General features: G+C 39.8%; 1 protein-coding gene across 3 annotated transcripts in view; it reads left to right on the plus strand.

Moving 5' to 3' along the window:
• The window catches only part of rtel1 (regulator of telomere elongation helicase 1), a 169,053-nt gene that overhangs the window by 138,292 nt on the left and 14,020 nt on the right, over positions 1-16,741 (plus strand). For 2 of the 3 annotated variants that reach the window (XM_073061710.1, XM_073061713.1), the window contains exons 31-33: positions 8,175-8,318; positions 8,712-8,963; positions 11,434-11,634. In XM_073061710.1, the coding sequence (XP_072917811.1) occupies positions 8,175-8,318; positions 8,712-8,963; positions 11,434-11,634 (597 nt within the window). The remainder of the gene's footprint in view (positions 1-8,174; positions 8,319-8,711; positions 8,964-11,433; positions 11,635-16,741) is intronic. The other variant, XM_073061712.1, reaches the window with a different exon arrangement.

Below are 16,741 nucleotides of genomic sequence, written 5' to 3' on the forward strand. Positions count from 1 at the left end.
TATTTCCCTTCAAGATACAATACAGATGAAATTAAACACTCACTGTCATTTTCTGTTGAGATAATAAATAGGAAGTATCTAAAGGTACTTTCCATCAACCAATCTCAACAATAATTTGTCTGGTTTTACTGTAACCATATGTGTACCTCCAGTTAAGATATTCTAATGGGAAATGTTGCAAATTATGAAATAACTAATGAGTGTTTGCTTTTCAGTAAATCAAAGGAAATTCAGGAATTAGACAAGGTTCCCCTTTTATCCTCTGTCTTCTATGTTACGTCGTATCCTTTGCTGAGCCCGCCTGGAAGGATGTGGGCAAAAGAGGGTAGCTGAGCCCAGACAGTGTTGCCACTCAGGACGAATCTTATAAATCTTTAAATGCAACTCAAGATAGTTCTGCAGATTGATTGGCATCTGAAACCGGTTTGTATTAGGTTAAGGGTCAGGCAAAAGTGAGGCCACATTCTTTGGTTATAGCTCCAAATTATCCAATATTCCTACACTGGCAGTTCTGACTATCTGTAGGTTCTGGGAGTATGGTATAGGGGAGCTGGGATATACACCATAAGCTGAACATTGCCTGTAGTTAGGCTGAAATAGAAACTGGATTCTAACAGCAGCTATCACTCCCACTTGGACAAAGAAGCTGGTCATCATAAACAGGATACCAGGCCTTGCACCTTAGTATTCAAGTGCAGTTGCCCAAACCACTTTCTATTTTATCCCAATATCAAAAATACACTGTATATATCTCCAAGGAAAGTGGTGGAAAATGTGTCTAACTTGTCTTTCATCCTAAAGACTACCTTTGCGTATGGCTACATCAAGTTGTACATAGACCCTGGTATAATACCAAATGCAATACTGTATGTACTGGAATTCTGACTGTTTCCAATATTGTGAAGGATGATGTTGGCTATGTTGCCGTAGAACATTCCGTTCAGCAGCATTCTTCTATTCCTCCTGTCCCTGATGGAACATTTCATCCAGAAGAACTGCAAGTCATTGTCTACATAAAACATTCTCAAAACCTCAAATACGAGAAAATCTGCAGATGCTGGAAATCCAAAGCAACGTACACAAAATGCTGGATGAACTCAGCAGGCCAGGCAGCATCTGTGGAAGGGAGTAAAGAGTTGATGTTTTGTGCTGAAACACTTCATCAGGACTCAAAGCCTATTAGGAGGGGGTGTTGTGAAGGAGATGATGGATCCTGGTGGATGGTTTACTGGGCAGTCTGTTAAAGTCATTAAGTCATTTGCCAGAACACCTCTTTGTCCAAACTTTCAAATTGGTGCCAAACCTTGCTTGACTGGGCCTGAGAGGGGCCCTACTTGTCAGATCTTTCATGTACAGCTGGAGTCCCAGTGCACATGCTTCCCGAGAAGTGACTGAGGAGCAAGACTAATGAAATGCATGTTTTATATGAAGTTTTGTAAAATGATGCTGTGGCTTTTATGGAGTTTGTACATGCTAATGGAAAATGTCACTGATTTTGAAATATGCTAAAGTGTGCTCCAAGGACATTGAATACAAGAACAGGGAGGGGATGGAAGAACTGTAAGTACTAGTTAGAGCATAATTAGAGTACGGATATAGTTCGAATTGAATTACAAGAATTGGTTGAGACTGGAAAAGATTAGATAGGAAGCATGATTACGAGGTGGGGATCATTTTCTTTAGGACTGCAGTGCGCGAAGTCTCGATTATGTGAGTAGGAAAAGCTTTGTTCACTTAGCAGGAGTCAAAATCTAATGAAGGAATTCAAAGAAATATTTTGGCACCCAAAGAATGATAGGATCACTAGCCACAAGCAAGGTAGAACTCTTCAATGCATTCATAATGTACCTAGAAGAAATTTTAACATGCTGAAACTTGCAAGGTGAAGAACTGCTGAGCTAGATAAGCATCAACTTTATAATTGTATGTATCATTTGTGAGCTCTTGAGCTTTAGGTTTCTATGATTCTATACAAACTGGCACCATTTTGCCATGGAGTTGGACAATCAATGTCAGGGCTGTGTAAAAAGAGCTACCTTTTAATGAGGATGGTGATTAAGGTTTAAAGAGCAGTGCTTCGCGGCAGTTTTCTCTGAGTTAACGACAATCAACGTCAGGACTGCATAAAAAGAGCTATATTTTAATCAGGAGGGCAATTGAGATTTTAAAGGCAGAGTTTTGCATCAGTTTCTCTGAGTTGAGAAGTGAATGAAAAGAGCTACTTTTCAGGCAAGTCTGCATTCAAGATTTAAAACGCAGAGCTTTGCAACAGGTTCTGAGGCCAAGAATAAGAATGTCTCGGACCAGGTCCATGGCATTCTCAAGAGCAAGGGTGAGCATCCAGAAGTCTTGGTACATATTGGCATCAATGACATAGGTAGACAACATTCTGAAGAGAGATTTTAGGGAGCTAAGTAGAAAGTTGAGAAACAGGACTTTCAGGAAGGTAATTTCTGGATTTCTGCCTGTGCCAGTGAGGATAAGAAAAGGATAATTTGGCAGATGAATGCATGGCTGCAGAACTGATGCGGGGGGCAGGGGTTCAGATACATGGATTATTAGGATCTCTTCTGGGGAAGCTACGACCTGTACAAAATGGATAGTTTACACCTGAATTCAAGGGGGTCCAATATCCTTGTGGGCAGGTTGGCTAGAGTTTTTCGGATGGGTTTAAACTCACTTGGCAGTGGGGTGGGAACCAGAGTGATAGTGCTGAAGATGAGGTAGTTGGTTTACAAACAGGCAATGTGCAGTGAGACTCCTAGCAAGGAGAGGCTGATGATAGGGCAAAATTGTAGTCTACAGGATGAGTTGCAACTTAAAAGGCAGACAAAATAAAAAAGGGAAAATGCAGGACTAAAGGTGTTATATTTGAATGTGCGCAGTATATGGTATAAGGTAGATGAACTTTTAGCACAGTTACAGATTGGCATGTATGATGTAAGCACACTGAATCGTAGCTGAAAGAAGATTATAGCTGGGAGCTTAATGTCCAAGGATACACATTGTATCGAAAAGACAGGGAGGAAGGCAGAAGGAGTGGCATTGCTCTGCTGGTAAAAAATGAAATCAGTCATTAGATGTGACATAGGGTCTGAAGGTGTTGAATCATTGTGGATAGAGCTAAGGAACTGCAAGAGTGAAAACCTTGATGGGAGTTATATACAGGCCCCTAAACAGTAGTGAGGATGTGGTCTACAAATTACAATGGGAGATAGAAAATGCATACCAAAAGGGTAATGTTATAATAGTCATGGGTGATTTCAATATGCAGGTAGATTTGGAAAATTGGGTTGGTGCTGGATTCCAAGAAGGGGCATTTTCTGGAATGCACACAACATGGCTTTTTGGAGCAGCTTGTGGTTGAGCCCACAAGGGAATCAGGTATTCTGGATTGCATGTTATGCAAAGAACTGGAGTTGATTTGAGAGCTAAAGGTAGAAGAACCCTTAGGGGAAAGTGATCATAATATGAACAAATTCACCCTGAAATCTGGGAAGGAGAAACAAAATTCAGATTTATCAGTATTACAGTGGATTCAAGGGAAATACAGAGGCTTGTGAGAGGAGTTGGCCAGAATTGATTAGAAAATCACTCTGCCAGGGATGACAGCAGAACAGCAATGGCTGGAATTTCTGGAAGCAATTCGGAAGGCATAGGATATATACATCTCACAGAGGAAGAAGTATTCTAAAGGCAAGATGACACAACTGTGGCTAACAAGAGAAGTCAAATCCAACATAGAAACCAAAGAGAGACATATAATAGAACAAAAATTAGTATGGTTAGGGGACTGAGAAGCTTTTAAAAACCAACAGAAGGCAACTAAAACAGTCATTAAGAAGGTAAAGATGGAATATGAAAACAAGCTAGACAATAATATTAAAGATAATACCAAAAGTTTCTTCAGATACATAAAGTGTAAGAATAGGCAAGAGTGAATATCGGACCACTGGAAAATGATACTGGAGAGTTAGTAATGAGGGACAAGGAAATGGCAGACAAGCTGAAAAATTGTTAGCATCAGTCTTTACTGTGGAAGGCACTAGCGGTATGGTGTTAGTTCTAGAAGTCAGGGGTCATGAAGTCTGAAGTTATTACTAGGCAGTAGATTCTTGCAAAACTGGGAGGTCTGAAGGTAGCTAAGTCACCTGGACTAGGTGGTGTACGCCCCAGGGTTCTGAAAGAGATGGCTGAAGGGATTGTGGAGGCATTAGTAATGATCTTTCAAGAATTACTAGATTCTGGAATGGTTCTGGAAGACTGGAAAATTACAAATGTCACTCCAATCTTCAAGAAGGGAGAGGCCGGAAATGGAAATTATAGGCCAGTTAGATAGATAGATAGATAGATAGATACTTTATTCATCCCCATGGGGAAATTCAACTTTCCTTGACCTTGTTAGTCTGACCACAATGTTTGGGAAGATGTTGGAATCGATTATCAAGGATGTCATTTGGGGTACATGGAGGTACGTGATTAAATAGGTCTTAGAATGGATTTCTCGAGGGAAAATCTTGCCTGATAAATCTGTTGGTATTATTTGAAGAAATAACAAGTGGGATAGACAGAGGAGAATTGGTTGATGTTGTGTACTTCAGTTTTCAGAAGGCCTTTGTGGCTGCCACATGTGAGGCTGCTTAACAAATTATGAGCCCATGGTATTACAGGGAAGATTCTATCATGGCTCAAGAAGTGGCTGATTGGCAGGAGGCAAAGAGTGGGAATAAAGGGAGCTTTTTCTGGTTGGCTGCCGGTAACTAGTGATGTTTCACAGGGGTCTGTGTTGGGACCGATTCTTTTTACGTTTTATGTCAATGATTTGAATGGTGAAATTGATGGCTTTGTTGCAAAGTTTGCAAATGATATGAAGATAGGCAGAGAGCAGGGGTAGTTTTGAGGAAGTAAAGTGGCTACAGAAGGACTTAGATTTGGAGAATGGGCAGATGGAATACAGTGTTGGGAAGTTATGGTCATGCACTTCGGTAGAAGAAATGGAAGTGTTATCTATTTTCTAAGTGGAGAGAAAATACAAAAAACTGAGGCGCAAAGGGACTTGGGAGTTCTTGTGCAGGATTCCCTAAAGGTTAATTTGCAGGATAAGTGTGTGGTGAGGAAGGCAAATGCAACGTTAGCATTCCTTTCAAGAGGACTAGAGCATAAAAGCAAGGATTTAACACTGGGGGTTTATAAAGCATTGGTGAGGCCTCATGGAGTATTGTGAGCAGTTTTAGGCCTCTTATTTTAGAAAGAATGTGCTAAAACTGGAAAAGGTTCAAAGAAGGTTCATGGAAATGTTTGCAAGATTGAATGGCTTGTCATGAAGAGAGATGGCTCTGAGCCTGTATTCACTAGAATTCAGAAGAATGGGAGGGTCTCATTGATACCTATCGAATGATAAAGGGCCTTGACAGAGTGGATGTTGAGAGGCTGTTTCTTATGGTGAGAGAGTCAAAGACTAGCGGACATAGCCTCAGAATAGAGGGGCGTCCTTTTAGAACGGCAATGTGGAGGAATTTCTTTAGCCAGAGTCTGTAAATCCGTGGAATTGTCACAGGCGGCTATGGAGGCTTTATATTTAAGGCAGAGGTTGATAGATTCTTGATTGGTCAGAGCATGAAGGGATACAAGGAGAAGGCAGGAAATTGGGGCTGAGGGGGAAATGGACCTGCCATGATGAAATGGCTGAGCCAACTAGACGGGCCAAACAGCCTAATTCTGCTCCTTTATCTTATGGTCTTGTGGTCTTCACCATGGTGTCCTAGAATCTGAGAGACAGAGTAAAATCCGAGAGCCCAAACTGAATGTGAAATTTAAATCCTGTTTAACTTTAAACAAATTGTTTTATTTATTGAGGTTTTAAGTAATATGTATCTTACTGCATGCTCCATTGTCAATCAGCTTATTGATTTAATAAGAAATTTGAAATAGCAAATTTATACATCACATTAATAAATCAAAGTTACAGTTTCTGGAAAGTCCTGGACTCTTGAAATCTGTGTGTATATTTCATCAGCACATAACAATGTGCCTGTTCAATTCAGACTACTTCAATATAGTTTACAAATGGAGGCACAAGAGACTGCAGATGCTGGAATATGGAGTAACACAGAAAGCTGGAGGAACTCAGCAGATCTAAAACATCAGTGGAGGAAAATGGGCAGACATTATTTCAAATCGAGTCTTTTCATCTGGATTGGATGTCGACTGTCCATTCCCCGCCACCCCACCCCTCCACCATAAGGCTGTCTGACCTGCTGAGTTCCTCAAGCTTTTTTTGTTTGTTGCTTGCAATATAACCATATGAAGATTGCGGCAGAAGCTACTGCAAAAGGTTTATTTTCTAGCAATAAGTTTTAAAAGAAGCTAAAGAAATTTTATAACTGACAGCTGTGACTAATATTTATTCTAAAAAGCGGAACAATCTGGAATTCACAAGGTTAATTTTCCAGGAAATACAAATAATGTAGTTCCTCATATTGCATAACTCTTTTTCACAGAACAATAATTACTTTCACTTTAGGGTGTATTTTCTGATTATTCCCTTGCTTCTAAGCTGTCATGCACATGTAGAATATTTCTTATACGGTTAGATGGTTTCAGATTTGTTTCTTATTTTGCTTGGACCACTAATGATTCTGAAACTAAGCTTATTCTTCAGCCATTAAATAATAGTGATGAATCGAGCTGATTTGGATTTTCTCACCCTAAGGAGAAAAGGGCACCATCTGGAATTTGTTAAAATGAATATTGGCATAGCCTATAACAGGGTTCATCAAAACCATAAATTGTTTCCCAGAGTATGTGCTGTCTTCAAAAGCAGAGGTCAATGTGGGGAGCTAAATGTAAATCTTCACACCAAAAGTTTTGGTTCAATCAGGATCCAGATCTTAGTTCACAGAGAAATGAAGAGACAAAGCTAGTAGCTCCAAACTTTCATGGAAATAGTTAAAGAGGTATAAAATTAGGCAAACTAGAGTTTGACAGAATAACAAATTATGTGCACTCAGACCTGCTTAACACTGAGGATGCATTCCTTAGAGTTGGAATGCTATATAAATCAACACTATGCGGGGTCATTATAACATTATGTAAATGGACATGTGTGTGAATGAATTTTTGTCATTTTTAAAAATTTCAATAAAGGATTGAATAAACGCATTGTAACAAATCAGCAGTATGCTGGGTAGTATTATGCAGGGTCTGGGTGTATTTAAATGAAATACTGAATAAATTAGAACACTACCAATACTAACAGAGTACTATAAAACTGTGTATTAGTTCCCAATATTTATCAACAGAGGAATTCATCCAGTGTACACTGCCATGTTCTTTTGACTGTAAATGAACAAAATCAGCACAGACACCAAGTGCAGATAATGGATTGCCTTCGTACAATGCTTTCACCGACTGTATCCTTCAGATCTTCATTAACACTGCATCATTCAAGAAGAGTGCCGATACCTTCAAATTCTTCATAGTCCTTATCCTGTTGAAGTAATGAAATTGTTTAATTTTCACTCCTGGCTTTTCTGGCACCTCCAGTCTCAATCTTGAAGCCGCAGTCAGCATAAACAATTCTGAATTGTCTTATTGCTTATTTCGATAACTATCAGTGACAGAAATCGCTAGTTTTTGAACAGAAGTACACACAACTGATGCTATTTAAAAAGTGTGTGCTCTAAGCATAGTGTAGGATCTCACACAAGTGCACGCAAACGCCGCTAGTTAGAAACTCTTCAGTATCTGTCTCCTGTCCTGATTGATTAGCATAGTGTCCCAAGTAAATTAAGGGAATCCCAAGGTATTTGCTCAAACTTGACTTTGTTCTTTAAGAATTGTCCCAGATAACTGGCTGCCTAATAAACCAATGTCCCAATTAACCGGCCTTTAATGTATTTATTGTTTTTATTGCATTCTTTATGCTTACTGTGTTTTTTTATGCTGCATCAGATCTGGAATGACAAGAATCAATTTTGAATCATGAAAAAAATAAGCTAGAAACATGCAGACTTTCACATCTTGGTTACTATTTACAAATAATTATTGGAATTCTACTATAGCCATAGAATTTTTAAAATTGGTTACTATCTAGGTTAAATTGAAGGCTGCAAATTTACTACCCTTATGTTTAAACAGAATAATTGTAGTTCATCATTCTATGAAAAATTCAGGTGGTGAAAATAAGTGGAAATTTGCGAGTGCAGATTCTGACATGAGTAAGTTCACATCAACAGCAAGTTCAACTCAACAGCTAAATGCTTGCACACACCTTAATAAAGGTGGACAGCATTTAAACTATGGACCTCTTAGCAAAGGTATGTGAATTTTTAGGCTGTATTATGTAATATTACAATTTCTTTTGCTGATTAGTTTTCCTATTTTGTGTTCTCTCAATTTTATTTTTGTTTAGGTAACCTTGCTATTCAATAATCCTAACTGGAAAACTCCCAAGAGTATGATTTGGGAAATTTAAACATACTTTGATCTCTGATTCACCTGTCATTTTTTAATAAGCTCTGCTATTGCAATATCTCAGTGTTTTACAGTTTAAAAATCCTGTAGGAAAGATTAGGAATTTAGGACTAAGAAATTTAAGTTTTATTATGAATATCCTCACTATTCCAACTAAAAATGAATGAGATTTTCAATTAATTATTTTATCTTGCTTAAAATATTGCATTAATATAGGCTTTTGTCTTTAAATATAGATGAAATATCTAATAATGAACTAACCAGTTTTGCGGGCACATCTAAAACATCAATTACAACAGCAGAGCAGAAGAAGCAACAATTACTTGCTGCTTATATTAATGATGTTAAGAAAGCTTTAGGACCTTGTAAATACAGCAGATTCTCGACAATACTTCAGACGTATAAAAGGACTGATAACTATGAAAACATGGTGTCAGAAATAGCAGCGCTATTTACAGAAAAGTGTGAGGATTTTCATTTGCTAAGAAGTAAGTAACTACTGTTTCGATAATGTTGAATTGTATAGTAAGGTTGTATTTGTTTTGCAGTTAGTTCTCCAATGCTACATCTATCTCCATGTGTTTATATGGTTGACTACTTCCAAGACATTCATTAAGTTCTTCTGAAAATACCTAGATTCTCCAATGATTGTGAAAAAATTTTACAGAACACAGGCAGCACAGCTAATAGTGGTTTTGTTGCTTGAATTGTGATTTGGAAAGTGGTTGATGGCTGACCTAAGCATTTTCTGTTGATATTTCAGATTTCCAGATTGTTGTTTTAATGTTGATTACATGTTCTTCCTTAACTTAGATTCCATTTCAGCTTGCTACTGTTTATGCTTTGTCATGTACCAAATGAATTGACTAATTGTAACTGCAGTATGTTCTTCACCTCCATTTAATTGTCTTAAAATACTTCCGTATAAAATGAGTATGTTTGTAAGGACTCTAGTGTACAGGATCTGGAAGCTCACAATTGGGGCTGAGTAGTTTAAGTCTGTTAAAGTTCTGAAGAAAAGATTACTTGCTGATCACTGTTTACAACAGTCAAAACTGCTATCAGTTACATAAATACAGTATCTAATAAATTACTCTACCTTAGAAGCTCAAAGTTCTTTGCCATTGCATTTAAGAACTATTATTGAATCGTCATTCAATCATTGCTAATGGCATCACAGGAATGTAATTTATCTCAAATATCTGAACCATTGGTCATGATGTATGACCTTTAAGGACAGGATTAAACCTGACTATAACAGAAGGAATTGCTAAATTTATAGAAACTGTTCAGGACTCATTATGAATAAGTGTTTACATCTATTTTGGATAAACAATGTCTTGCATTCATAACATTCTTTAGTTCAAAGTACATTTATTATTAAAATACGTATATGTCAGCATATACTACCCTGAGATTCACTTTTGCAGATATTCATAGTAGAATCAATAAAAAACTACACAGAAAGATGAACTACCAATGTGCAAAAGAAGACAAGCTATGCAAATGCAATAAATAATAAATAGCTAGATAAATAAATAATATTGAGTACATGAGTTGTAGAGTCCTTAAAGGTGAGTCCATAGGTTGTGGAATCAATTCATTGTTGAGGTGAGTTATCCACGCTGGTTCAAGAGCATGATGGTTGAAGGGTAATAACTGTTCTTGAGCCTGGTGGTATGGGACCTAAGGTTCTTGTACCTTCTTCCTGATGGCAGCAGTGAGAAGAGAGGATGGCCTGGATGGTGGGGCTCCATGATGATAGATACTGTTTTCTTGTGGCAGTACTCCTTGCAGTTGTGAGAGATTTTCCTATGATGGACTGGGCTGTACCCACTTTTTTTTTGTGGGCTTTTCCATTCATGGCCATTGATTTTTCCATACCAGGCCATGATGCAATTAGTCAGGATACTGTCCATCAAACATCTATAGAAGTTTGTCAGAGTCTTAGATGACATGCTGAATCTGTGCAAACTTCAAAGGAAGTAGAATTGCTACTGTGCCTTTTTTGTAATGGCACTTATCCTAATGCCCTTCCCTTGGACAACATTGGTGGTGTGGAGAGGGGAGACTTGCAGCTTGGGCAACTGCCGGTCTTCCATAAAAAAAACCTTGCCCAGGCTTGCACCCTGGAAACTTTCCAAGGTGCAAATCCATGGTCTATCGAGACTAATGGAGGCCTACAATGGCACTTATGTGCTGGTCCTAAGATACATCCTTTAAAATAATAATGCCAAGGAATTTAGAGTTTCTCATCCTCTCCAACTCTAATCCCCACTGAGGACTGGCTCATGGATCTCTGCTTTCCCCTCTCTAGTCAATAATCAGATGTTTGGTTTCCTGACGTTGATTGTGAGGTTATTGATGTGGTGCTATTCAGCCATCTTTTCAATCTCCCTCCAATATGCCAGTTTGTCACTACCTTTGATTTGGCTAGCAACAGTGGTATTGTCAGCTAACTTGAATATAGCATCAGAGCTGTACTTAACCTCGCAGTTATAAGTTTGTTTTCCCATTTTCTAGCTCTTGATCCTTTTCTATTTTGTGTTTTGCCTGTCAAATCCATCACTTGCAGGAAAAGGCATTGAAATGGTGGCAAAGAAGGTAGAGCTGCATTGAGTTTAAAAGTATTTATACATATCTGTTGATCATGTGGCCCAGAAGTTGCATTTAGCTTAAAAGAATGCAAGAAAGCCTAGTATGCCATTTGATGTAATCATGGCTAGAAATCAAGGAGAAGCTATTGGAAAATTTTACAGTAGGAACAAAAATCGACACACAAGTAAAAGTGAGCAATTTATAGAAATCTCAGTTGATCCGATATTCTCAGCTCACCTATGGGAGAATTATTTGGTAGCGTTGGAAACATTTTGATATCAATTTCAAAGTAGTTTTCAACAAAAATAAAATACTGAATTGCTTAAACAGTGGCAATATTTACTAATTATATCGTTACAGGATTTTATATGTTTGTTAGAACACATCACAAAACACAGTTTAACCAGATATGCAAAGAACTAACAGGAGCAGACTGTCATCAGTTCTTCGAGAAGGAGCATCAGCTTGATAAACAAGGGGAAATTCTGAATAAGGATCAACAGAAGCTCCCTAAGCATACACTTATGACAGAAAAGGAGATTGCCAGCAATAGAGAAAATGGTAAGTAGCCATTTACTGTCTTTCACAAGTAATATTTGTACAATATTTCCATGGTAAGGCCATTGCCTGTGCTACCAGGGAGAGCTTAAACTAGAATGCAGTGGGGCAGGTTACAAAGAAGCAGCGAGGCCAGTGGGGGGCTGGAATCTGATGCAGAATTCAATGTCAGTAAGTTGAGTTTACAAGAAAGGCAGCATGACAGGAAACAAGGAAAGGTTTTTGGATTAAATTGCATTTATTTCAATGTAAAAGGCCTGACAGAAAAGGCAAATGAACTCAGGGCATAGATAACTCACGGAACTGGGATGTAGTCATTAGGGCAGAACTAGCAGCTAAATGTTCCAGGTTACAGGTGCCATAGGTATGATGGGGTAGAGGAGGAGGGAGTTGCATTCCTCATTAAGGAGAACATCACACAGTAATCAAGATGAAATTACTGAAGGGTCATCCAAAGAATCTTCATGATTGGAGGTAAGGAATAGAAGGTGATGATAACATTGTTGGGAATGTACTATAGGATTCCTAATAGTTAGCAGGAATTAAGGGAATAAATATGCAGCGAGATTGTAAAAATTTGCAAGAATAATAACATAGTTATAGTAGGGGATTTTAAATTTTCCTAATATAAAATGGAACAGAATCAGGTTTATTATCACTGACCTACAGTATAGTATATAGAATCTGTTTTTTTTTAGTAGCAGTACAGTACAAAGTCATGTATTACTATAAATGACAAAATAAATAATGTAAAAAAGTAGTAATGAGATTGTGTTTATGGATTGATGTAATGAGTGATAAGGGCCTAAATAGATGGAATTTGTTAAGAGTGTTCAGGGAAAGTTCCCTCAGGCAATATATAGAAAGCCCTACAGGGAAGGGCAAAACCCTGACCTACTCTTGAGTAATGTGTGTGTGTTTGGGGGGGGGGGGGGAACTGGTGACAGTGGAAGAAAACTTTGAGAAATAGTTCATAATTCTATTAGTTTTAAAATAGCTATGGAACTGGCCCTTCAGTTTAAGTTCTAAATTGGAGCAAGGCAAATTTTGACAGTGTTAGACTGGAACTTGCAAATGTTGATTGGAGTAAGTTGAGGGCAAGTGAACCACAGGGAAGTGGAGGGCTTTAAAAAGTGTAATGACAAGAGTTTAAGTTTGTCATATTTTTGTTACAGTAAAAACCAAGTCTGGCAAAAGTAGGAGACCCTGGATGAAAAGGGTCATCCTGTAGCAAGGTAGAAAAGGAGGCATGGGCAGGTTTAGGCAGCTGGGGCCAAGTGAATCATTATAGGAGAATGCAGGAGTATACTTCAGAAAGAAATCGGGCAAAAAGGTGACATGAGGTAGCTTTGCAGATAAGATTGTGGAGAATTCAAAGAGATTTATAAGAATATTAAGGGAAAAAGATATTTTAACACTAAAACAAAAATCATTATAAATTACAAAATAAATAGTGCAGAAGAGAAATAATAAGGTCATGCTTATGGACTGCCAGAGTGTTAAGTGCTTAAATGGACCTCACAGACCAAGTGGACAATTTGTCTGGAACTGCAGGAGTTGGGCGATGTCTTGAATATTTCTCCCTTTTTTTTCCTGTGAAGAAAAACCTGAAGACTTTGGAGCTGGAGATGAGTCTTGTGGTAGTCCACATTATAACAGAGTATATGCTGGATGTCTTAATACTTATGAAGATAGATAAATCTCCAGGGATGATCAAGAACACAGGAAGGTAGAGAAGATTGGTGTAGACAGTCAAGATTGTTATCAGAATATACAGATGGATTTTGATCAGTGGGTAAGTGAGCTGAGGAATGGCAAATGGATCTTATTTTTGGATAAGAGCATTTGTATTTTAAGAAGACAAATCAGGTAGGATTTCACAGTGAATAGTAGGACCTTGGAGAGTGTTGGAGAATAGAGGGACTTGGGAGTACAAGTACATTACTCTCTGAAAGTGGCATCATAGAAGGTGGTGAAGAAAGATTTTAGCATGCTGGACTTTATCAGTCAGGACATTGAGTACAAGTAGTCCCTGAGTTACGAACGCTGTCCGCCATTTTGAGTTGGATCGCAACGCCGTCCGCCATTTTAAGTCGTTGCCGTTGACACTGTGTTGAGTGTGTAACTTTGTATTTGGCTTAAATTTTTCTTAGCAAGATTCGCCCTGAACCCCCCCCCCCCCCCCCATTCCATTCCAGTCGGCTGGTGGCGCAATGATATCACCGCCAGGCTGGAGAATGGAGGTTCCTGAGTTCGATCCAGTGCTGGGTTGATGTCGAGCTCGCAACTCGACCTCGTAAAAGAAAACACTGCCACCTCCAGTTTAAATTCCCACGCAGAATATTGTAGAGGATCAAATACCCAAACCCAGCACCGCCCCCACTTGTCCCATTTAACCTGTCTCAGTGCAGTAGCCTTTAGGACCCGGGGAATTCAGTGCGGTGGTCTTTAGGAGCCAGCGGACCTCAGGAGTCGGCACAACTCGGGACCCACCGCCCGCAGTGTTTTTGTTCCATTGACGGGAAGCAATTGTGATTGAAAATAAAGTGGAAATAATAAAGCTTTTGGAAAGAGGTGAAACACCATCGGTCGCTGGAAAAGCGTTAGGTCAACGATTGGAACAATTTTAATGGATAAAGTGAGAATAATGGAGCATCTGAAAGATCCTGCCCCGATGAAAGCTACAAATATTACTAAGCAACGCAGTGGTTTAATTATTGGAATACATACATTTCTTAAGTGTTTTAAATGCATAGAAAGGTAAAATATATACTATATACTAAGACAAACGTTTGACTAACTGACACTGAATAATACCAGATGTACTTGTTTCGACTTATGTACAAATCCAACTTAAAGATGGACTCGGGAACGGAACTCGTTCGTAACCCGGAGACTGCCGGTATGGAAGTTGTAATATGATGAAGTGTGCAATATGATGTTACAGTTGTACAGATTATTGGTGAGGCTGCATTTGGAATAATAGTCTGTCTAGTTATGGTCACAATGCTATAGGAAATATGTTGTTAAAGTGGAAAGAATGCAGAGGTGATTTATGATAATGTTGCTTGGCCTTGAACTGAGTTATGGAAAGGTTTTAAGGAGGTTGGGACTTCATTCATTGGAGTGTAGGAGAATGAGGGGTGAGCTTACAGAAGTGTACAAAATAATAAAGGACATAGGGTAAACACGAGGAAATCTGCAGATGCTGGAAATTCAAACAACACACAAAATGCTGGTGGAACACAGCAGGCCAGGCAGCATCTATAGAAAGAAGCACTGTTGACGTTTCGGGCCGAGACCCTTCGTCAGGACTAACTGAAAAGAGAGATACTAAGAGATTTGAAAGTAGTGGGGGGAGGGGGAAATGCGAAATGATAGGAGAAGACCGGAGGGGGTGGGATGAAGCTAAGAGCTGGAAAGGTGATTGGTGAAAGTGATACAGAGTTGGAGAAGGGAAAGGATCATGGGACAGGAGGCCTTGGGAGAAAGAAAGAGGGAGCGGGGGAGCACCAGAGGGAGATGGAGAACAGGCAGGGTGATGGGCAGAGAGAGAGAAAAAAAAACAAACAACTAAATATGTCAGGGATGGGGTAAGAAGGGGAGGAGGGGCATTAACGGAAGTTAGAGAAATCAATGTTCATGTCATCAGGTTGGAGGCTACCCAGCCGGTATATAAGGTGTTCCTCCAACCTGAGTGTGGATTCACCTTGACAGTAGAGGAGGCCATGGATAGACATATCAGAATGGGAATGGGACGTGGAATTAAAATGTGTGGCCACTGGGAGATCCTGCTTTCTCTGGCGGACCGAGCGTAGGTGTTCAGCGAAACGGTCTCCCAGTCTGCGTCGGGTCTCACCAATATATAAAAGGCCACACTGGGAGCACCGGACACAGTATACCACACCAGTCGACTCACAGGTGAAGTGTCGCCTCACCTGGAAGGACTGTCTGGGGCCCTGAATGGTGGTGAGGGAGGAAGTGTAAGGGCAGGTGTAGCACTTGTTCTGCTTACAAGGATAAGTGCCAGGAGGGAGATCGGTGGGAAGGGATGGTCGGGGGGGGATGAGGGAGTCGCGTAGGGAGCGATCCCTGCGGAAAGCAGAAAGAGGAGGGGAGGGAAAGTTGTGCTTGGTAGTGGGATCCCGTTGGAGGTGGCAGAAGTTACGGAGAATTATACGTTGGAGGCTAGTGGGGTGGTAGGTAAGGATAAGGGAAACCCTATCCCGAGTGGGATGGCGGGCGGATGGGGTGAGGGCAGATGTGCGGGAAATGGGAGAGATGCGTTTGAGGGCAGAGTTGATGGTGGAAAAAGGGAAGCCCCTTTGTTTAAAAAAGGAAGACATCTCCTTCGTCCTGGAATGAAAAGCCTCATCCTGAGAGCAGATGCGGCAGAGATGGAGGAATTGTGAGAAGGGGATAGCATTTTTGCAAGAGACAGGGTGGGAAGAGGAATAGTCCAGGTAGCTGTGAGAGTCTGTAGGCTTATAGTAGATATCAGTAGATAAGTCGTCTCCAGAGATGGAGACAGAAAGATCAAGAAAGGGGAGGGAGGTGTCGGAAATGGACCAGGTAAATTTGAGGGCAGGGTGAAAGTTGGAGGCAAAGTTAATGAAGTCAACAAGCTCAGCATGTGCAAATACGAAATCTGCAGATGCTGGAAATTCAAACAACACACACAAGATGCTGGAGGAACACAGCAGGCCAGGCAGCATCTATAAGGAGAAGCACTGTCAACGTTTCGGGCCGAGACCCTTCGTCAGAGCTCAGCATGCGTGCAGGAGGCAGTGCTATAGGGTGATGTGCACCATTTAATAGGAATCTGAAGAGCAGCCTTTTCATTCAGAGTATAAAAACACAAAAATACAACTGCAGATGCTGTGGATCAAAGAGCGCTGTAAGAACTCAGCAGGCCAGGCAGCATCCGTGAGAAAAGAGTAGCCAACGTTTCGGGCCGAGACCCTTCATCATCCAGAGTATGATCTATGAATGGAATGAGCTGCCAGATGAAGTATTTGAGGCAGATATAGTAACAACATTTAAAATAAGCCAGACAGATAGGAGAGGTTTAGAGGGATATGGGCCAAATAGTACTAATGTAGATAGGAAT

Source organism: Hemitrygon akajei, chromosome 11 (genome assembly GCF_048418815.1).
Source record: "Hemitrygon akajei chromosome 11, sHemAka1.3, whole genome shotgun sequence".
NCBI classification, from domain to species: Eukaryota; Metazoa; Chordata; class Chondrichthyes; order Myliobatiformes; family Dasyatidae; genus Hemitrygon; species Hemitrygon akajei.